General features: G+C 41.5%; 1 protein-coding gene across 2 annotated transcripts; it reads left to right on the top strand.

Moving 5' to 3' along the window:
* The first annotated feature begins 7,096 nt into the window (after window positions 1-7,096).
* lrrc24 (leucine rich repeat containing 24) lies at window positions 7,097-23,827 on the top strand. 2 transcript variants are annotated; one of them, XM_089008924.1, is made up of 5 exons: window positions 7,097-7,953; window positions 19,613-19,798; window positions 19,977-20,255; window positions 20,341-20,509; window positions 21,870-23,824. In XM_089008924.1, the coding sequence occupies exons 2-5, from the start codon at window positions 19,634-19,636 to the stop codon at window positions 23,096-23,098; spliced, it is 1,842 nt and encodes a 613-aa protein (XP_088865050.1). In that variant the 5' UTR covers window positions 7,097-7,953; window positions 19,613-19,633; the 3' UTR covers window positions 23,099-23,824. The 2 variants fall into 2 exon arrangements, with proteins under 2 accessions (XP_088865050.1, XP_088865049.1); XM_089008923.1 differs by lacking the exon at window positions 7,097-7,953 and having other exon boundaries at window positions 19,527-19,798; window positions 21,870-23,827.

Here is a 23,827-nt window from a genome sequence, read left to right as displayed (position 1 = left end):
ATAATAATAGCAGGTATTTAATTTACAAGCGACTTTCAAAGCACCCAAGGACACTTTACAATCAAACAGTTGACTATAAAGTACAGTTTGTCACAAACTTGTACATAAGGCGCTTAGAAACAAAATGTAGAATAAGAATAAGCATAAGAATAAGAATAAGAATAATCAGAATAATATTATTACGTATTATTATAAATACTAGAAAATTACATTACTAAAAACTGTATTTATATATGTATTGTTTGGTTTACTGGTGTTGCATTGATTTATTTATATATTTATCTATTTAATTGTTAGTATGTTTATTTATTCGTTAATTGAGTTACTATTGTATTCATTTATTCATCTATCTATTTATTTGTAATTTATTTATGTATTTATTTATTTATTTATTTATTTATTTATTTATTTATTTATTTATTTATTTATGTATTTATTTATTCATGTATTTAATTATTTATTTATTTGTATGTTTATTTACTTTTGTTGTATTTATTTATTTTTGTTTGTTTATTCATTTGTTGTTTGATTTACTGTTGGTTTATTTATTTATTTTAATTCTTTTTGTTTGTTAGTTTGGTTGGTTGGGTGTTTGGTTGTTTATTAATGTGTTTATTAGTTTGTTGGTTTGTTTCTTTGTTTGTTTGTTTATATGGTTATTTTTCAAGCAAAGGCTTGGTCCAACGCATTGCTGGACCCTGCATGTATATCCCCTGTTGTTCACCCTTGATCCGCTCAAATTGTCAGTTTCCTCACAATTATTTTCTCAATGTGTGAAGAGATAATGGATCACGACAACCCTTAGACTAAAAGGAAATAGTAGTTCACGTTACCAGGTGGCGTTGTCTGATTTTACACGACACTGGTTTCCCCGAGCTTTTCCCTAAACGTCAATAACCATAAGTGAAGTTAATTGTTGTTTTCCAAAGGTTGACTTTCCATTACCTCGATGTAACAAAGAAGTGCTAGCAAATCACTTTAAAGAGACAAATGGACTTGAGTAAAGTCAGGCTTTAATGAGTATTCTTTCATTGCATGTTCTCCTCGGGCAAAGAAGAAAACAAATCGTTTTTGCATTCAGAAACAAGATAAGATTGTCATGGGAGCGAGCGCTGAAGGTGGCTGCAACAAAGTGGGATTCAAATTTCCTTTCATACGGCTCTCTCGCTTCAGATTTCACGCAGCCTTTTGGCGTAATATACCGTCATATCCGAATTGATGGATTTGGATCAAGCGGTCCTGAGACTTTTTCTACACTCTGGAAGGTTGGGGAAACGGTCCATTCATCACCTTAATGGGAGAATATTGATTGCGGTGAGGGAGCACGGTGCCCGTCTGCAATCGTAATGGACTTCCTGAGAAATCACAAATGAAAAGCCATCAGGGGACATCCAAGAGAAGACAAACACCTCCGTCTCGCTTGTTTGCGTCGCGTTATGTGTTGGTGTCTCACTGTGTGTGCCTTGGTAGCACCAAAGCACAAGCACATGATTGAAACATTTAGCAGATCTCATATCAATTTGTCTCATTATTTCCTGAGGCGTTAAGTTACGCTAATCGGTTTTGTTGCATTAATCATCCTTTCGCGATGTCTATCGCTGCGAATTTTTTTTCTCGTTGCCCATATATTAACAGCATGGGACAGCATATTAATTCAATGTGAATACTACAAAAAATAGAGTAAATGTTTCTGAGGTACAGTAGTTTGCTCACAGGTGAATGGCCTAATAATGTTTTAGGTGTCTGTATTTGACAAATTTCTGATCATTTATGATCAGTGGAACAAATATCTGTATGGAGTACTACAGCTGATGATGTCCATTTCAACAGCTTCCCTGTCCTGAATTTTCAACGATGACCCTGTTATGCATTGGGTGCATGCGTGTGTAAACAATCTTATCTTCATATACGGTTGACATGTATACATTAACAGATTGCTTCTCGTTATATAAATCCATGCAGATCACAGCACAAACATTCATGGCAATTTCTTACCTGCTCTCTATTGATCCCCCCCCCCCCCCCCCCCCCCCCACACACACACACATACACACTTATAAGGAAATTGCTCTCCTATCTATCAGATAATTTACACATAAATCATAGCACCTCGCTGGCAGTTTGGTTTTGTGGTGATCACTCTTTATCTCAATCTCAAAGCAATTCACTGTAGCAAATTGTGTTGTGTGTTTTCTCTGTGGTTTGGTCAATTATTTCAACATTTATGCGGTAGCAGTGCATGGGATTCAATCAGAATCATTTCTTTAAATGTCTGCGAGGCTAACCGATCTCAGATCAGTTGTTGGGACACCAGGGTAACCTCTTGAGACAATTATGACAATTATGAACCAGGGCAGGAAATGATTTATGCTTTGCGCATGTTAAAAAGTCTTCCTTTCTAACCGCAAAGTAATTTAATTAGGAGAACACAACTTGCTACCAATTTTTGCGCCAATAAAATGACGGAAGGACTTCTCCCGCATACAAAGGAACCGGGGGATGCCGCTTTTACTGGAATCAGACAGTGAACAGAAAGGACCGTCTTACAGACATTTGAGTTTGACGTTAATTATTCCGATGTGGGTCAAAACAAACTCCCGGGGGGGGGGGGTGTTGGAGGAGGTCGTTAACATCAAGCTCCAACTAAACACACCGTGCTTGTGGCTTGTGTCGTGCTTCACTTCACAAGACATAATTATAAACAAGCTGTCACTCCCCAGGCAAGGAAACCTTTTCACAGGAAGCGACACGCCGGCCGCTAACGATGCGTCCGTGTATTGCCAGGCGACAGATGCTTAAAGGACAACCGACGTCTCCGGACAAGTTGTGTCCATAATTTGTAAAATGGCTTCACATGACTTATACTGAGCGTATTTTAATAAGATTCCACAGCATATAGTTATATTTTACGTTTTAAGACCGGCGCTGAATATTCAGGAAGTCTTGTTTTTGAGTTGCTGATGAGTCCATACGTGACGTCACTAAAAGAACGCCCCTGACCGAAAAAAAAAGACGCATTGTAGCGGTCCTTCCATCACGCCAATGTATTTTGCTGTATACTTGTTTGGTCTGGGGACATCGTGTTTTACCCAAAAACTGCCAGAAGAGGGCATCCAAGCTCCATATAAGGAATTTGTCAGCCTGTGGAAACGGAGGTGGCCACAGTAGGTCGCCATTTTGTGCCTCTTTTTTCAGTGAGTCATTTACCCTCAATGTTGTCTCAAAATGGCACAGAATAAATTCTTTAATCGATTGCAAACATGTATGCTTTCTTCTTCAGAACTATTTGAATCATATTCAAAGCTGAATGTGTAACAAGAAAGCATATTCTCCAAATCTGAAGCCATTGTTTTGATTCACAAGCAATGCAAGACGTCTTGGCGTGACATCACAAACTGGGGGCGGGACTTTCTGAAAATGTCCAATTCGCAGCTCAATTTTTTGCAGATTTTGGACACTTTAAGTCATTTTTATTGGTGTTTTGCATTTGAATAAAAATATCATACTGCATGTTTTGGGTATTTTAGATGCTATAAAGCGTTTTTCTGATGTCAGTTAAGAAACAAAAAAGTCACGTCGGTTGTCCTTTAAAAATGAATGATTCTCTGTGTCTTTGTGTTGTCATGTTATTTATTTATTTATTTATTTATTTATTGTTCTTTTGAATTCAAGACGGCGCAGCGCGAGTGGCTGCCTTTCTAGCAGCTCACGTATTTTGTTTTTCTACTTTCATTCCTTTCATCACTTTGCTGCTGTCAAATGTAAATTTCTCCACTGAGAGACTAATAAAGGCAAATGCATCCATCCATCCATACAGCGGCGGTTGATTGCTCCTCGACCACAACCAATGGACTGTTGGAGTGGATTAGACTTTATTAGTCTCGCAGTGGAGAAATTTACATTTCACAACAGCAAAGTGATGAAAGTAAGAGGAAAGGAATGGAAGAAGTAGAAAAACAAATACAGGAGGTCATGTAAAGGCAGCCATTCCTGTGGTGCTATCTTTATGTCAAAAGGACAAAAAAACTAAATAACAAATAATATGACAACATAAAGACACAGTCATTCAATTTTAAGCACTTTCTGCACCCTCTTTGTTGCATGAAGCAGTTCTAGATGAAATAAGACAGGATGAAAGCCTCCTTTTCAACAGTGGATCAGGGACATCATTGTGAAATGTGCACATCTGCTACAAGCTAAAATGTTGAAAGCAAACATGAAGCTGTAGCATCCATTGACGAAAACAGATTGTCTCACATCTCCTGCCCCACATAAATCCGCTTCAATTCCAAGCAGCAAGATTTGTTTGCATTGGCATTCACGAGTTATCATGGGAAGAAATATTAACTTTATGCTAATATTTGAACATTTTGACATGAGCTCTCCCTCCTTCTAATTGCTCCCACAAAATGAAACAATTTTGACAAAACCGCTCCTCACCATTACTTGTGTGGCCAATTAGCTTTGGTGCTGTCAAAGATAAGTGGAATACAATACAATACATATTGATTTATATAATGATGAATGTGTTTGTGTAAAGTACACCACAAAATGGGCAACACAACAATCATTTGAACAAGTAGCAACTGCAGTGATTAGATTAGACGAGCCTTTATTTGTTTTACAGTGGAGACATTTACATTTCACAGCAGCAAAATAAATAAATAAATACAGGAGCTGCTGTAAAGGCAGCCCCTCTTGCAGCGCCATCTTGAAGTCAAAAAGAAACAAAAAAAAACAAAAAACAAATAATGTGACACAACTCAAAAGACACAGAGAGTCTTTTTTCTCTTTCTGCACCCTCTTTGTTGTATGAAGCAGATGAAAGAGGATAGGATTAAAGCGTCCTTTTCACCAGTGGATCAGAGACGTCATGGTGGAATGTGCACGTCTGCTACAAGCTAAATGTTGAAAGCAAACATGAAGCTCTAGCATCCATTGACGAGAACGGATTGTCTCACATCTTCTGCCCCACGTAGATCCGCTTCAATTCCAAGCTGCAACAGTTCCACATACGCATAAGCAATTTATGGGCCCTGTGAACTGATGAAGGACCGAGAAAAAAAATGATTGAAGGGTGTATTTGCCTATGAGACACATATTTCTTTGAAACCCAACATTGACCGAAAAATCCATTTAAATGATTCCATTAGAACCCCATAGAGGGTTGAGGCGCATCTCGCTGAAATCATCAAAGGTTGTGTCTGTGAGGAACAGTGTTCCAGGGTCGCAGACACATCCATTCTGCGAGGCGGTTAAATTTTGCATATCCTGGGTAATCAGTACTACAGGCGCTGGAATATGCTGTATAAGTTTATGATTTTGTGCCCGTATTCAGCCAAGCGCTTTGAAGCTTTATGATGGAGCAATATGGTTGCGAACGAGTCTGAGGCTGCGCCGGTTGAGATAAATCGTTCTACGGCTTTGCACAATCATTTTGAGCGTGCGTGAAACATAATGGCCAGTCAGTCAAGCGGGGAGTTTTTACATCTACAGGCGGCAGCTAGCCAGCAACCTCTCATAAATGAAAGGCTGATGTCTGTGGAATTCATTCAGCATGGTTTCCCCCCACCATAATTTAACTACAATATAGAGGAGAGGATAAGAATAAAAAATACATTCAAAAAAATGATAGGAAATCATCTAAGGTGCTGTGTTTTTTCTATATGATTGTACTGTACTGTACAACACACAAAGTATTTGAATTATTCATATGTTAAAACCACACAGCATGTGTATTTTTCAGCTGACTTGCAAGTGCAAAATTGACAGAATAGAATCAAATTGCTTTTAGTCTTTTTGCTTGGCATCCTGCACTGCAAATTGGCTGGTGTTGAAAATTCAGGGGCACTGTATAAGAATTAAAATGTCACCAACCAGTCATAAAATAATCGGGTAGTCAAATGTGCCACTTTGTGAAGAGGGGTTGCCACCTAGCTTTGACCCAGATTTTTTTTTCATGACATTGTGAGTGAGGTTCACTGGTTAGTCACAATTTTGTTTTAATTTTTTTCTCCATACAAGATGGAATCAAACATTCCGAAGTTGGGCAAATTTTTCTCATGATATCATTCAATATTTTTTTTGTTTGCCCAATAGATTGATTTTCCAACTACGTTTTCTATTTTATATTCATCCATCCATTTGTGTCACGTTTTGCGAGGTGGTGATGGCAGTTGTGGATCCCAAAAAGCAAGCAGGATGGAGCAGCTGGTTGTATTTGAGAAGTTGTATTCAAATAAGTTCAACAGGAACAAAATCTAAAACGGTAAAATCATCAACAGAACAAAACAAAGTATCAAAACAAAGTATCAAAAGAAAAACCAAGAGTAAAAGTCTGTCAAGATGAAACAAACAGATGCACAGCATACAATGTGCATACAATGCATTCAACATACAACAATGACCCGACACCGGATGGTCGTGCCGGGAGTCCTTTTGAGTGTCACTGATTGTAACGACCAGCAGCTGCGAGGTAGCAGGCAGGGCTGACAGCGCTACCCATTGGTCGCCAATCCAAACGTGGGAGTCCGCCAAGGATCGGGACGACCAGCACCTGTGCAGGTGCAGGCGGGGCCGACAGCGCCACCCGTTGGTCGCCAATCAGATCATGACAATTTGTCCACCATGCTGGATTTTTGTTACCAGCATTAACAAGGCACACATAGCATACATGTCACTTTATACTTCTTCCCCGTATTTTTTGTTTTATAATTTCTAATAATGTAAAGCTAACATTTGCTGACTAAATGTTTTCAGAGACAAAAAGACAGTCATTTTATACAATACAATACAATACAATACAATACAATAAATACATATTGATTTATACCACTTTAACAACAGCTGAAGCTGGAACAAAGTGCTTAACACGAACAACTATCATATACAGGGGAAAAAAACAGCCCGAAAGATAGTAGAAAGCACCAGGGAGTAACACTAAGATCAATTCTGAATCATGCTGAGTCAAATGCCAAAGGATACAAGTTTTATCCATTCATCCATCCCTTTTCCGTACTGCTTATTCCTCATTAGAGTCGCGGGGGGTGCCGGAGCCTATCCCAGCTGTCTTCGGGCACGAGACGGGGGACACCCTGAATTGGTTGCCAGCCAATCGCAGGGCACACAAAGACATACAACAGTCACTCCCACAATGTCACCTCATTTTGATGTAGTATTTGTAATTGTCTTGTTTATACTCCTGTACATGTTCATGTTTTTACATCAATGAACGTTCATATTGTTTTATACATTGTCGTTGGCGGCCATTTCATTGAAATGGGTTGCAACACTGTTAAAATTTGCAGATCCATGATGTCCCTGGGGGTAAATTATAATGAGATTTGACTGTATAATCAGAGATGAAAACTCAACATAGTATAGTCAATGGGGAAAAAAACAACATATGTTTGCTTTGAAACTGTTACAATCGTGATAATAACCGTTTAATCCATACTCTCAATTATATATAAAATATCAAATGCTGCTTGTCGACTGGCTCGTTTTTCAGCGGACCTTGAGTATCGACGTCCATCTCGGTTTTAAAATGCATGAGGAAAAGCGATTTCCTAGCCCCGCCCCTCTAATTCACTTTGACTGGAAAAAAACTAAAAAACAAAACGGGACGAAAACAACATTCCCTGGGTTTGTCATTACTAGGCAATCACATCAAACCTCGCGCGATATAAGAAAGCAAAAGAAGGAGGGGGTCGTGGGTTGGGAGAGAGTCAATCGACCCTCAACGCCAGCATGACGTCCGGCGTTGGCGCACCGCATCAACTGCATCCACTCGGAATGGACGAGCCTGCAGCCGCGTGGAATATCATCGCCAACTCGTTTCCAGTTTGCTTGACAGGATTGAAACGGGACTCGATTTGCTTCCTCACAATGTCCTCCGCTTTCGTTCGCCGTTTCCGTGGCTAGACCAGAGGAACCTTTGCACGCGGACGATTGGTAGGTTGCATTTATACGTAATATGATCTTTAATGATTTAGTCTGAAACGCACTTGTTTTTTTAGCTTTTCACTCGCGACATGTAGTCTCGGCATGTTCCACAGCATCGTAATCATTGTTTTTATCATTAGTTGTACAAAACATCCGCGTATGTGACACGGTGTGGCATAATTAACGATAAACAAGAGTGACAGTGATTACAGTAACGATCGAGTTAACGTCCATGGGCACTTACTTGTCCCTTTGCTATAAAATTTGCGCAGTTTGATACATAAATAGATTAACAAATAAATGATTAAATAAGCGATTAAATAAATAAATAAAATAAATAAAATACATTACTTAACCTTTATTAGTCTCACAATGAAGACATTCACAATAAACAGCAAATAAATAACACCTGCACCTTGTCAGCCCCTGAAAGACTGACCAATTGTTTAAATCCGATACATGAATATAGATTCATACCCCCTCTCCCCAAAAATATATTTGGTGTGCTCCAATTGCAGGTTGATTAGCATTCTATCAATCTTGACTTCACTCATGCATCGATGGCTTGTGTTCAAATCAGAGCCCGTCTTACAAAATAATTTGCCCCGAATCAATTCGTTAGAGCGTTAATTTGATCTCACCGGGATGGCCTTAATTCCAGATAACTAATCAGAAAGTCGGTGTTGTGTACAATACAAAGTAGCTGAATGGGGGGGGGGGGGGTAAATTGCAAATCAGAGCTCGCAGAGCCAGTAAAGGTTGTGTCTGGAAGGTCATGTTTTTTCATTTTCAGCATTAAGTGGTGGCTATGCATGTGACCCTGCTTAATTGCTATTCGAGACATGGACATGGGGCCAAACGCCAGGTCCTTGTATAGGGCTCTGTTTGTCTAACTTTGAGATGAGGAGAGGGGGGTAACTGGCTTTGCTTGATCTTGTCTCATATGAACGCATCTCCACCTGCCGACAAGATGAACGCTTCTTCCTACAGATTTTTATTGTTTTATGGGTTTGCGTCTGCCAGCCGTTTTATATGGCAAAGCGATTCTCTGGAAATTCAAGCTGGAACGCTGCGGAGTGCCATAAAATGGCCAATGGAACATCGTTCCCACTTTTGTTTTGGCGCACACTTGAAACTCCCCGTTTGAGTAACGCCGTCGTGTCAACGGAGAGCCTGTAAAAACAAGCATATTTACAGTTTAAATTTAGCCAGTTGCAAGGGCACAATCATGCACTAGTACGGAATCGCGACGGATTCACGATTGTTCGGCGGGGAAGCTATGCAAGCAAAATATCAATGAAAAAGGAGGAGGCTGGAACTTTCCTTCATCCGTCTTCCATGCTGTCAGGTGTCGTCCATCAATTATAGCGAAACTGCTGCCGCTCAGGCATGGCGCCATTCGTGAAAATCAACCAAGAAGAAAAATTAAAAAAAGGCAAATTCTGCGGCGAGACAAATCACAGTGAATTACGTTCATCAACCTGACTATTTATTCATTCACACAACAATAAATAAGAATAAGAAAACCTTTAATTGTGCAACAACTGGGAAATTTGCAACAACGATAGGCTATTCAGGGGGCGCCATCTTGGAAAGAAGAGATTGATCATGGTGAAAAATCGAGTTTCATGCTGAGTTAAAAATAATAAAAATGAGTGAGAAGATGAGTCTGCAAAAATTCTTTGTCATCATTTGTGAGTCCATCATTTTTTTGTTTTCAAGTTGAAACGTCCTTTCATTGTCAGTGCATCTGTCCGTCACATTATTTCGAGCGCGCTTCCGTCATCGCTCACGTAGGTGTCATGTTTTGGTTCTCAACCAACGGGTGGCAATGTCGGACACCACCTGCAGCTGCACAGGTGCGGGTCGTTTTAATCAGTGGCAGATATAAGGACCCCCGGCTTCACCGTTGTGTGTCGGATCATTGTGTGTTTCAGGTTTGTTTCGTCTTGTCATGTTTTATTTATGGTTTTGTTTGCTACTTTGGATCTTTTTGTTTGAATTACTTTGAGTTTTTCTTCCTGCTGACTTCATTTAAGAGAATTTGTCAAATACACCCTGCTCCTCCCTCCTGCCTGCTTTATTGGGGTCCGCCACCACCTTGCAAATTGTGACAGTCGGGAATATTTCCCCGGTTCCAATCACCATCAGTCAGTCAACATAAAATGCGCAACTAATAAAAAAAATCCAATATTGTCAAAATGGGAAACGCTGTGTCTGGCCAAACACGCACATAATTCCCATGAGATTTCATAAATGTTCCCGACTCCTTTATCGCTCGCTACCGCGCATATTTACAAGGGCAATTTCCAATCAATGGCTGAACACAGCTTGTCGTAGGAATTGTGTGAAAAAGAAAGAAATTGATGGCAAGGACTGACCCGCCTAAACGTGTTTGCGCGTACATTGGAGAATCACTATTGGTGGCAGGCGGTGTCTTGTTATCTAATCTGTCAATCAAGCTGCTACGTAAAGGCTGCCTCGGATGTGCGCTGCATGTTTATGGCTGTTCTTTGGCTTGGGATTTTGTATGTGTGGTCGAGACTGTCACTCAGTCTGGGGTTGATGGTTTTTTTTACTCATTCGCTGCCATTCTCAAATTTATTCGGGAATTAAAGTGTGATGTGGAGCGCCATTCCCGAATTTGTTCGGGGTTTGTTTTTTTTCTTGGGAGGTGCTGATAAAGCGCTGGTCATACCTCTGGCAATCTTTTTCCCTTCCACAAGGGGGCAGCGTTTCCCTTTTGTCCATGTTAATGCTTTGTTGCAGCTTCAGCTGTTGTTAATGAACTATATAAATCAATACATATGTATTGTATTTTGTACAGCAGCCCCCATTTCAAGGTCAGATACCTCCAAACCCATATAACTTAGGAATGAACTCTTTTTTTTTCCTGATTAAAGACGATAGTCTAAGGTTTCTCGCGCTGCATTGAATGTTTATGTAGTCTTAAAATTCAATCTTCCGTTGAGTCCTGGAATTAGAGTGAAATGACAAAAACCCTAGCTGTGGAATGGACGCATTTTTGCACATCATCTGGCAGTGAATGAGTTAAGTACAGTCGTTAGTAGCAAAGTGTCATCCCATCTTGCCCAGGCCTTAGTGTGTTTGTTGACCATAGGATGCTATCAGGGGGGTGGGGGGTGATTTAACACCTTGTCAGTCAGGACACAAGGACAAGCGATGGGAAAACAAAGAGGTCAGAAATGGGGGATGGAAAAATGATGGAGAACCGGCTGAGGGAGGCTGGGAGTTGCGGTAGTCACTTCGGGATCGGGGGAGGGGGAGTTTCAGCCCAGCAAAAAAAGTAGGAATGAAAGAGAATTTCAAATCCGTCTCCCGGTCATCACAGAAATGAAGTTACTGCAAGCAATTTTCCGGGAGGAATGACAGCTTGTATATCTGAGCCGTTTTTGCCCAAGCTAGCAGGAAGCATGTCTGGCGTTTGGGTCCCGCGAGCGCACTTCCCCCCTTATCAGAGTTACCATAACAACAGATGAGGCAGACCAAGAGCAACGGCAACGCACATATGTGAACTTGGCTTCTTGCCCCGAGCGCGAAGGCTGTCAGGCCAGCATCTTTTTTTCATCATTTTTTACTTTTTTTTCCACTTTTGTTTGCCATACAAATTAAAAACTGCACAATTGAACCATCATAGTTAACTCATTCACTGCCAGACGATGTGCAAAAATGTGTCCACTCCAGTGCCAGGGTTTTTGTCATTTTCACTCAAATTGTAGGACCCACATAGTATTGAGTTTTAGGACTACATAAACATTCAAGACAGCATTCCCACGCCCAGATAAATACAGAGGGTTGTGTCAGGAAGGGCATCCAACATAAAAGCTTGGCCAAAACGAACATGCGAATCAAACCTCTGAAGATGGAGGACACTGATTCGCTGTGGAGACCGTCCCCTTGAAGGAAAAGCTGAAAGGAAAAGAAGGAGTTAGAAACCATAGACTCTCTTCTTTCTCTTCTGAAAAAAGTTAATTCCTAGGTTTTATGGGTCTGGAGTTTTATGAGCTTGAAATGGGGCCTGGTGTACAAAATACAATGCCATACATTCATATTGGTTTAATTAGTGCTTTAACAACACCTGACGCTGCAACAAAGCGCTAACATGGACAAAAGGCAAATGCTGCCCCCTCGTGTAAGGTAACAAACATTGCTGGAGGTCTGACCAGCGCTTTATCGGCAACCTCCGCAAGAAAAAACAAAACCCGAACAAATTCGGGAATGCCACTCCACGTCACACTTTTCAATTCCCGAATAAATTTGATAATGGCGGTGAATGAGTTAAAATAAGGGATGACCAACCATCCCCAAAAATGTAGAATCGCAGTACTGGTGGCTGGTCAAGAGTTAGCATAGTTGAGGACAGTGCTAGGAAGTAGCAAAAAAATGTGAATGATGTCTTAAAACAAATGGGAGGTATTTTTTAATCTTTGTCAGCAAAAAAAAAAAAGAAAAGTATATTTTTTTTGTCCTTTGCGATGTATGTAGATCAGACTTGTCCAACGTGCGGCCCGCATGTAGAATTAAGACATTGGATAGTAACGCTACTACCTGTGTGTGCTAAGTGCTGCCACCTCGAGGATAAATAAGGAACAGCAATCAGTAATCAATTTTCGAAAACGGCGATTTACTTATTTTTGTTCTAAAATGGCGAAAATCAACGACAATCAAAGAACAATTCTGTTCAACTGTTACAAAAAAGGTAAGGTGTAAAAAAGTGATGTTTAGTGAATATTCAATTTGGATATTCAATTCATATCGTCGGTTGTCCTTTTTTTGTTTCCTAACTGACATCAGAAAAACGTTTTATAGCATCTAAAATACCCAAAACACGCAGGCTGATATTTTTAGTCAAATGCAAAACACCAATAAAAATGACTTAAAGTGTCCCAAAACTACTTCAAAATGACCCCGGAAATGGCGAGTTTCAGAAGGTCCCGCCCCCTTGTTCGTGACGTCACACGAGGACGTCTTCGCCTTGCTCTCGAATCAAAACAACGGCTTCAGATTCCGAAAAGATTCTTTCTTGTTATTCATCCAGTTATGAATATGATTTAAATAGTTCTGAAGAGGAAAGCATAAATGTTTGCAATCGATTAAAGAACTCGTTCTGTATCATTTTGAGGCGTCTGGACTCGAATGTAGCGTCCCAGAAAATGCACAAGATGGCGCCCAAGCTCCATTGGAAATGGGCTGATTTGTCTGCTGGGAATTTATGTCAACTCGTATCAAATAGTAGTCTTGGTGCAACACACAACGATTTATCATCGCGTTATGTGTTTTCCTTCTAATTTTGCCATCAACACGGATCGACACGAAGTTTTCAGACCAAACAAAGTACCCAAAATGCATTGTGTGTCGCTTTCTCGGTCAGGGGCGTTCCAGATGTGACGTCACATCAGCCATTGTCATCAACTCGAAAACAAGACTTCTTGAATATTCAGCGTGAGTCTTAAAAAGTAAAATATATATAGCTGTACGCGGTGGAATCTTTGTAAAATACACTCAGTAGAAGTCATTTGAAGTCATTTTACAAATTATGGACACAACTTGTCCGCCGGCGTCGGTTGTCCTTTAAGACGTGAAAAACATAATGGCTCGCTGAAATTTATCGGAATTAATTGCTGTTACATGCAAAGAATGTTGGCTTGTGTCCCCCCGACCATTTCAACACCAAATTTTGCTAAATAGTTTGTACACCCTTGATGTAGATGAAAAAAAGAAAATGTCTCCGCTTTACTGCTTTTTGATTGGATTGGACACATCACCGATTCTCCTATTTCATTTTAACATCCAAATCTAAGTATGCAACCTTAAACTCCAAACTTCCTATTACATTTTCACGCTGTCGGTAGAAAGGATCCAGATGACCTCATTTTTCATAAACAAACAATGGAGACCTCTTTGCTGCAAAAACATCAGCAGCGGCCAGAGCGGCTTAACTAACAAGCATCAGATTGTGCAGATTACGCGTGTAGCGCTGAGGATTACTGAAATTTGAAATGAAGAAATTGACCCCTCGCCAATGAAATCCCAACAGCACCGTGACAGAAAAAAAAGAATCCAAAAAACAGATGAAAAGAAAAAAAAAGTAGATTGTTGTTGATTTAGGACACTTGTTTTTTCTTGCTGGGGTTGCCGATAAAGCGCTGGTCAGACCTCTAGCAATGTTTTTTCTTTTCAATGATGGGGGAACATTTCCCTTTTTTCCCATGTTAGCGCTTTGTTCCAGCTTCAGCTGTTTTGAAAGCGCTATATAAATCAATATGTATGTATCTTATTGCTGTATCGTATGGTCCACTGCTGAAAAGGACCCTCTCCTCTTTCATCTAGAACTGCTTATTGTCATCACAAAGCGGGTACAGCAAGTTCTGAAGAATGAATTACTCTGTGTCTTTGTCGTATTATTTTTTTTCCTCCCCAAAATGGCGGCGCGTGAACACACAGCGGCTCCCCTCTCCCGGCAAATTGGCGTTTTCGTGTTTATTATGTTTGTTAAAGTCATTATAAGTGCCTTGCACGCTGGGTCCGAGAGGACAGTAATTTCATCTGTGCTGTATGTCATGCATATTAGCATATTTCACAATAAAGCCGACTTTGACTTTGTGTTGTATTTTTGTACAGCCGCCCCTATTTCAAGCTCAGGTAACTCCAGACCAGTATAATTTAGGAATAAAGTCTTTCTTTCCTGATGAAAGAAGAGAGTCGAAGGTTTCTTATGCTGCATTGAATGTTTGTCGGCCTAAAAGTCAATATTCTGTGAGTCCTGCAATTTGAGTGAAAATGACAAAAACCCTGGCACTGGGGTGGACACATTTTTGCACATCGTCTGGCAGTGAATGAGTTCACGATGATGGCTCTGTAGTGCCGTTTTTAATCTGTGAAGATTTTTTTTTCTCAGATTTGTCATTTCTTTTTTTATTTTTTGACAACGCTGATGAGATTAAAATTAAACCCCGAATCTCGGCCGAGCAGAATGTCTCTGGTGTTGAGATTTAGCCACGCCCACATCCAATTTCTATGCAACTTGTCCTCAGGAGGGTTCACACGTAATTGAAGCCAACCCGGCTGACTTGGCTGGAAAGTTGCGCGCAGCCCTTGGACTGCTCTTGAATCAATCACAGGGCACACCTGGACAATAAATCTCTAAAATTTGCCAACTCGACATTTTTATCGATTAAATCTTATATTTTTCCTATATAATGTCGGACATACTTGGCACGATGTCGCCGCTCGCCTGATGTTTTGCTCCTTGCTTCAAAACGTCTATGAGGCAAGATGCTTCCTTTTTGGTATCTATTTTTAGCTCAGGGCAAACAAATCCCGTTGCTCTCTGATCGCCCTGTGACATTTTCATGATGAATCAAAGCAATTAACATTTCTTCCTCTCTCTCAAAATGTCTCTCACACGCACAGAGAGAAACACTGAAGAAAAAAAATTGAAATGACCACGTCCAAGGCCGTGTTTAAAATTCAATTTTTGTCCTTTTGTGCAACAATTACAATAGGCTTAAAGAGAGCTCTTGGTTTCTTTTATTTTGAAGTGTCTCTCTCTGGCGACTAGACTATTGATGGCGGTCACAATGGATTACTGGAGCCGGGCTATCTTTGTAAATGCTCTCTAAATATAACATGAAATATTAACATACAGCTCATTGCTCATTCTCCTAATAGCGCCGCGCTGTCAGGCAGAAATATGAGTTACGATATTACGACATTGCTCTGGATTATTACACCACCACAAACGTGCTTAGTGGCATTTTAATGAATATAAATATGGCGGGACTCTGTTTTCTGTGGTGTTTCTGTGTATTTTCTGGGGCTCAGTTTTCATGCCCGGTGCGGGCTACAACTTTTTGGAAGTGGCGGACCATCAAGGCTTTCAAAGCCTTCTCTGCTGGCCTAAAAATATTAATTGTATTTTGGCCATAAATTCGTATTAACTCATTCACTGCCATTCACACATTTATTCGGGAATTGGCCTCTGGCAATGTTATTTCCCTTCCACAACTAGGCAGCATTTCCCTTTTTTCCAGGTTGGCGCTTTTTTCCAGCTTCAGCTGTTGTTAAAGCGCCATATAATGTATGTATTACATTTGCCTTTTGGACAGCCGCCTCCATTTCAAGCTCATATAACTCCAGACCCATATAATTTAGGAATTAACTCTTTTTTTCCAATGAAAGAAGAGAGAGAGTTTCTCACCCTGCATTGAATGTTCATTTTGTCCTAAAACTCAATATTCTGTGGGTCCTGGAATTCGAGTGACAATGGCAAAAACCCTGGCACTGGAGTGGACACATTTTTGCACGTCTGGCAGTGAATGAGTGAAATAATACCAAATTGTCTTTCATTATTTTCCCCCTGTTGCGCTGTTTCCAGATGTGTGTTTTTGTATTTACACACAATCAGTTCTGCGGGCCCTGGCGCAACCCAAAAAGGGTACTAGTTATGAGCCAATCATAGTTTGCGAAAACAGTCCTTATCATCACAAGTCGCTTGTGACAAGTGCATACTGGCCAGAGCTAGCACACTCTATCGTTAGTGAGATGCATAAGCAAATTTATTTTGTTGATTTAATAGCGGTTTTGTCAACCCACAATGGCTGAAGGAGGAGAAGAAATGGATTTGGTTCAAGATTTACTGTTAACGCCATTTTCAAGACGGACTTTTCAAGAAAATTTAGGCATACAGTGAGACCTCAACTTACAAACACCTTAGCTTACAAACTTTTTGTCTTAAGAACGTCTAATTTATGAAAATTAAGCCTTATAATAAGCACTATTTTCATAATACACACCCACCACGGCTGGCGGAGTGATCTTCGGCGGAAGCACATGACCGAAGAGCGCTCCAGCCGGCGCTACTTTCCACACCCCCTCTCATTAAATGCACATGTCGATCGCCTACTTGGAGCTTTTTGCTGATAATTTTACGATGATGGGACCGAAAAAAAACCACCACAGGCTCGTGTTCAGCCCAAGAAGACACAAAATGAAATCACCGTCGCTGAGAAGGAGATAATTGAAAAACACGAACGAGGTGTGCGTTTGTGTGATTTAGTGGTCTGTTGCAAAAGGTGTTTCCGTGCTGTCAAAGCGACGGTCTCGGGCAATCGAAGAAGTTGAAAAACTTCTGTTAATTTGGATTCACGAAACGCAGATATCCGGCGACAGCGTGAGTAAAGCTATTTTATGCGAGAAAGCACGGCTGATTCACACAGATATCGCCATGCGCCAACCTGGAAGTTCGGCACTTATTGAGGATTTTAAAGCCCGTAACGGATTGTTCGAGAACATCTGAGGGCGAGGAGGAGAAGACAATGTTGGCAAAGTAGAATGATGTGCAGGCTTTTACCGAACAATTCCATCCACAAAAGACTGGCTATGACAATCATCAACATGACGAACGATAATGTGATGCCTCAGCTTCGTAAGACCTTACAAGTCAGAAAGCAACAGGTGTCAATTAAGAGGTTTTTAATCAGCAAAAATGAGGAGTCTCCAAAGAAAAAAGAAGAGAAGCCACACCAGAGGTTAAGTTACCAACAGTCCTTATGGAAGGTGACTCCCCTTCCATAAGCCATCAACGAGCATCAAAAAGGTAAATAAAACTTTATTTTACAGCACAGTTTATTTCTTTAATTACAGTCCTCATGTAATGTGCCTCTCTTTGTGACTTTATGACACAATGCAGTGTATTTCTTTCATTACAATACAATAGCACATTTATTATACATAGAGGTATGTTGTGTGTAGTTTTAAGGCTTATTTAGTTAAAAACTATTTTATGGAAACCCAGGAACGGATTATTCCCATTTTAATGGTTTCCTATGGGAATTTTTTTTAGATACACACTTTTCGTCTTACACACTCTGTCTGGGAACCAATAAAGTTCGTAAGTTGAGGCCTCACTGTAATTGGAAAAGGTCGATCAGTTATTTCCTGGCAAATGGTACCCTCTAGTGGACTAGTAGTAAATCGCACCACACTTTTTTCAATCTGGATTTATTCAGACGTAGCACTACTAAAGGCCAAGCGACGAAATCCATGGACCACCACTGACTTTTGGGATCTTCACATATCCATGCAAGTGAGCATTTTTCATGGTTGTGGTTGTGACTGCAGCCAATTTGATTGGTTGCCAATCAAAGTAGCTTGTCTCATACCAACACACAAAATATCAGTCTTTTTGATCTCCAGAATTGTATTTCGGGTTAAAAGGAATAACATTTCATGTTGAAGTATTATCTGCGAATGCAAACGTGTTAGCGACCCCTTCGTTTGGCGATTAGCCGAGGTCTTAAACGTGGGTGGCCAAAAATGCCTGATTAAAATTAAACTGCAAAAAATAAATGCTGAGAATTGATTGAAAAAAGGGGCCGGCGTTGCGTGTCAAGAAAGGTGCCTGAGGAATAAAATGGGAAGGGTGGAATGAAGTCAAGGTTGGAGAATAACATAAGGGAAGGCCTTGATCTTCATGCAACAATTTTGTCATCATAGTAAATAAACGTGGAGTTTTTCATCAAAGGCGAAAAAAACATTACTGCCACGGTCTCTTCAGTGTAAATATGGTTTGTGTGTACAAAATTGTGTAATGTGCAATTTGCCCACAATGAAAGGAATACACAATGAGCGTGGTTGTGCATGCGCTAAAAAGACAAATAAAAATCTGCCTTTGAAACAAAGCACAACGTTTTCCATCACGACTCACTTAAAAAATTAAGTGAGTGAATGACATTGACGGACTCAATAAAACAACCATATTTTTTTTTAGTATATTAATAATACATTTTATTTTGTAAGCACCTTTCAAAGCTCTCAAGGACACTTTACAATCACAAAACAGGACATAAATAAAACCACATACACTATTATAAAAAGAACACAAGATAAACTATACAGAGAATCCGATTTTTAAATAGGTGGATTTTGAGATGGGATTTGAAGGTGGGAAGACAATTTACTGTATAAAAGGCACCGGATTATACTTACTTACCGGATTATATACGATTATTATTATATTAATTTATATACAGTAACGTCTCGTTATATCGATATCGGATATATCGATAGTCCCGGTTATATCGATACTATTTCTATGCACGCACGGAGAAAATTACATGCAAACAGGGTCGGATATCTCGATATTCCCGGTTATATCGATATTTTTTCGGACACCCTTGAATATCGATATAACGAGACTTTACTGTACTTTCAATGAATAACATTATTATTTTTTCTATATATAAAGTGCACCGTATTTTAAGGCTGCCTTCAATGAATTACATTTAAAAAAAATCTATATGAGATCCAGAGCATTATAGGACGCACCTTCAACAAATGAAATTTTCAAACTTTTTCCATATATAAGCACACCGGATTATAAGGAGCATGGCCATTTTTAGAAAAAAAAATTGAAGGCTTTTAGGTGCACCTTAAAGTGCGGAAAATACAGTACAGTACTTAATTTATCTGCACGAGGGGGAAGGGCAGACATTTTTATCCAACTCGATTGTCATTAGCGTGCAGAATGGAGTCACTCCTCCTCAGCGCGCAATATTTATGCAGATGTCTCGCATCAAACTCCATTTCAACCAAGCGGAAGAAACGATGAATGACGCATTGGGCCGACACTTTTCTCTTTTCCCAGTGGCTCAGTCCCTCATCCAGCATGGTTGTCTTGTGGCTGTCGCCGCGCATCCTCCTCATCGTCCTGACGGCGGTCTCCCAACCTGCGGCGGGATGTCCCTCCGGTTGCCGCTGCTACAGTCTCACGGTGGAGTGCGGCTCTTTAGGAATCAAAGAAATCCCGCCAGGTGTCCCCTCCTTCACCGAGGTTGGTCTGCAGCCAACGTTCGGCTGGCATTGCTGCGATTTGACGTTTCCGCGAACCATTCGAATCCATTTGAGTGACATGAATCGAGCGCAGCAAATGACCAAAATCGTGTCAGATGTGGAGTCAAGAACGTAAAACTCCCATCCATTGATTGAATTTCTCCCTCTATGCCCCGCAGACTTTGTTCCTCCAGGACAACGCCGTCATGCATATTCGTCTCCCGGATCTGAGCCGACTGAGCAGCCTCCGTCTCCTGTACCTCCAAAATAACAGCATTTCAGCTCTGGAACCCGGAGCGTTTCTCAGTCAGGGGCGGCTGCTGGAACTCGCCCTCAACGCAAACCTCATCCATCTGGTGACACCGGCGACGTTCCAGGGTCTGGAGCATCTTCGGATCCTATACCTCGCGGGCAACCAAATCACTCGAATCCAGGATGACACCTTCAGGGGTTTGCAGGTGGCTTTGCGAGACCGCCGAGTGGTTTTTCCGTCACCTGTCGAGAGTTGCTGATTGTTGTTTGTTTTGTGCGCCGTCCTTGCAGCGCCTCCAGGAACTCCACTTGCAGCGAAACAGCATCGAACTACTGGCAGACAAAGCTCTGCGGGGATTGTCGTCTTTGGCTCTACTGGATCTTAGCCAAAACCACCTCCACACCTTGGGAGCCTCGTCACTTGGACCGCTGGTTAGCCTGCAGGTGCTCCGAGTCACAGGTTTGGAGAAATGTCACAATCCAAAGAGCGCGCCTTGTTCGTCATGAAAGTAACATGAACTGGTGTATAGTTTTTTTTTTTTTTTTGCTGAGCTTCACACTTGGTGAGATTACGTTTAGTCAAAAGCTGACAAACACAATCAGTGAAAGGAGGACTATTTGGAGTTTACCGGGATGGTTTTGAAATGTCTGCCAGCTGGGAAACAATGGTAGCTCCCGCAATGAGTTTATGGCGGGTGCTACCATAATCCAAATCACAAAGCGTGTCTTCCTAATAACATCAAGTCATACGAAGGATAAAATAACGTTCTTCTTGACAATCTGAAGGTGCCCTTCGCAAACAAGCCTCCCTGATATCATTTGATCTTGTGATGACGTATTTCCCTGTTACACGGTCAAGGTATCGCCATTGTTAAAAAGTCTAGCCCACCATTTTCAAAATGTTGCTCAAACGTCAGCCATTTTTTCCAGTCAAATGGAGTTAGTGCCTCTTTGTACGTCCCACATGACTTTGTAAAACGGACGATGAAAAGTATCAGGATTCATAAAAGCAATCGTGTGCGATCGCTGAAGAAGTTGGTCAGGTTAACTCATTCACTGCCATTCCCGAATGTATTCAGGAATTGACGTGGAGCACAATTGCCAAATTTGTTCGGGTTTTAGTTTTCCTTGCGCTGGTTAGACCTCTGGCAATGTTTTTTCCTTCCACAAGGGAGGAGCATTAGCCTTTTGTCCATGTTGGCGCTTTGCGACAGCTTCTTGTTTAAATGCTATATAAATCAACATGTATGTATTGCATTGTATTTTGTACACCCACCCCCATTTCAAGCTCAGATAACTCCAGACCCATATAATTTAGGAATTAACTCTTTTTTTTCTGTGAAAGAAGAGAGTCCAAGGGTTCTTAGCTGACTTGAATGTTTATGTAGTCATAAAACTCAATATTCTGTGGGTCCTGGACTCTGAGTGAAAATGACAAACACATTTTTGCACATCGTCTGGCAGTGAATGAGTTAATTTGGATCGCACTTGACATGTAAATAGCAATTCAAAATTTAAGGACATGCCACCGTTTGCTCTCATGACCACAATTTGAGACAATTTGGTTGAATTGAGCCACCATGAGGTCTTTTGGAATATGGACCGGAGTACCTGAAGAAAATAGCATGCAGGGGCAATTTGCAAACTCCCCACAGGAACAACTTCCCCACCGCGTTTCAACTGCGGTAAACAAAATCAGTTTAATGGACCTCAGGCGTTTGGTGGGGGCTGTGGAGGGTGGTTCCACAGGCAAGGAAAGAACTGCTGGCAAGGAAGGCATTTCATTCAATCCAAAACTAATGTGGATTCTCATCTTGCAGAGAACCCGTGGCGCTGCGACTGCGCTCTCGGCTGGCTAAGGACATGGATCGGCGAGGACGGACAGCGGCTGTTGAGCACGGCTGAGCAGCGTCGATTGATGTGCTCAGAGCCGCCTCGCCTTTCCCACCTCAGCCTGGGCGAGGTGGCTCCAAAAAGCCTGGTCTGCATCCCCCCAGTGGTACAACTTGAGACCAGTCATCTCACTGTAAGACTCGGGGAGAGTCTCAGAGTCTCGTGTCAGGCTTCGGGGTATCCGCAGCCTCAGGTGACTTGGAAAAAATCTTCCAACGGCAAAGCCCAGTTGTCTCCGCGAGGCTTGGTTCAAGAACTGGGGCCCAATGGGGAACTCTTCCGACCCGGCGCCGGAGGAGTCGTGACGGCACTGCCTAGTGGCGCGGGAACAAAGGCGGAAGGACTCAACGGGCTTGTACGCGGGACCGAGGAGGGAGGCGAGAGGGACAGTTTTGACCCAGACATGGGTAGCGGAATGCTATTCCTCAGCAACGTGACGGTAGCGCATGCCGGTCGCTACGAGTGCGAGGCGTGGAACCCCGGCGGCGTGGCTAGGGTTACCTTTCACTTAGCGGTCAACATGTCTTCATATTCGTCCCAATTTTGGCCTCAATTAAACACCCACGGATCAGTGTCGTCTTCCTCCAATTCCTTCTATCCAGTGAAGGCTGCGGACGTTAGCCGAGAGCCACTTTACGAGCAAGACAGCATGGACTTTTGGTCGCTGGGCCCGGCCACGCAGACGGCCATTGCCGTTGGCATCTCTTTGCTCGCACTTACCGCGATCCTTCTCTTGATTCTGATCTACACTCGTCACCAGCAATACCGGAAAGAGGACGCGGGATCGTACTGCGGCAGCAAAGAAGAGAGCATCATCTACGTCAACGACTACTCTGACGGACCCACCACTTTTGCGCAGCTGGAGGAGTACAGCGATGATCGTGGCCACGAGATGTACGTGCTGAATCGTGCAAAGCCGGTGGGCTCCGCTTCGGTGAGGCGTCCCGCGATGGGAGGGTACGACCAACAAAAGACGGTGAAAGAAGCTCTCCTGGATCAACAAGTGATTCGGACCTTGTCCGGATCAGGAGGGATGGAGATTCGGAGGAATCCGGGCGATGGCGGCGAGGGGCCTTTGAGCACGGACCCGGAGGAGGTCTTCCTCGGTCAGAGTCTTCTGTTTGGATCCCAGCTGGCTTATGAAATCCACTGTTAAGGGCTTTCACTCGAGTTCCTGGAACCGGAACCGCTTTATCAAAACAACTTCAATGACGTGGTGTGGATTTTGGGATTGAAAAGAAACAAAGAGAGGACTTTTTTTTTGGTCATTTTATTTGTGTGACAACAGATGGGTCATGTCATTAGCACCCCCGCCATTCGATTTTTGAATCAACCCTTTAAAAATATCAACAAGGAGGCATGACGAGGACAGTTGTAGGATCATCTCAGAGTGGAAGGATAAACTATGAAGAAAAAAAACTACATTGCTTGGACATTGAGTACATTTTCTTGTAAATGGCTATAATTAAAACTGTTCTTTTTTTGTAGTCCTTGTCGTAACCATCATTTAACGTGTCCTTTTTAATTCAAGTGGTAACATTCCCGTTGTGAATTAACTCCTTTGACATTCGTCTGTAGTGACCGTTTTTAAATATTAAAATACTGTGATACAGCATACCGTGAGTTGCCTTTTTTAATACAATCACCACCTCATCTCCTGACTGACAGTAATTATGCTTTTTAAAAGTGACTTACAAATAAGGATGCGTGTTGCCTGCAGAAAATATATATATTTTTAATGCTTACAATGGTTGTCATGGATTTAATTTGTTTTTGTCTTTTTCCTGTGATTTTCTGAGGATGAAAATCTCAATAATCCCGCCGTCATCTAAATAAACAAACTTTGTTTTTCCACAAACCACTGCAATCTGGCCATACTGACGCT

Source organism: Hippocampus bargibanti, linkage group LG11 (assembly GCF_051943395.1).
Source record: "Hippocampus bargibanti isolate YZ-2025 linkage group LG11, ASM5194339v1, whole genome shotgun sequence".
NCBI lineage: Eukaryota > Metazoa > Chordata > Actinopteri > Syngnathiformes > Syngnathidae > Hippocampus > Hippocampus bargibanti.
Note: the sequence above shows the minus strand (reverse complement) of the source record. Positions and strands in the feature narration are given on the sequence as shown.

What these genes read in the sequence shown, in the direction of transcription:
- lrrc24 (XM_089008923.1), top strand. Translation starts at nt 19,577, where the DNA reads ATGACGCATTGGGCCGACACTTTTCTCTTTTCCCAGTGGCTCAGTCCC. An exon ending in ACACCTTCAGGGGTTTGCAG is followed by an intron (nt 20,256 to 20,340) that starts GTGGCTTTGCGA and finishes CCGTCCTTGCAG; the next exon opens with CGCCTCCAGGAACTCCACTT. An exon ending in GCAGGTGCTCCGAGTCACAG is followed by an intron (nt 20,510 to 21,869) that starts GTTTGGAGAAAT and finishes CTCATCTTGCAG; the next exon opens with AGAACCCGTGGCGCTGCGAC.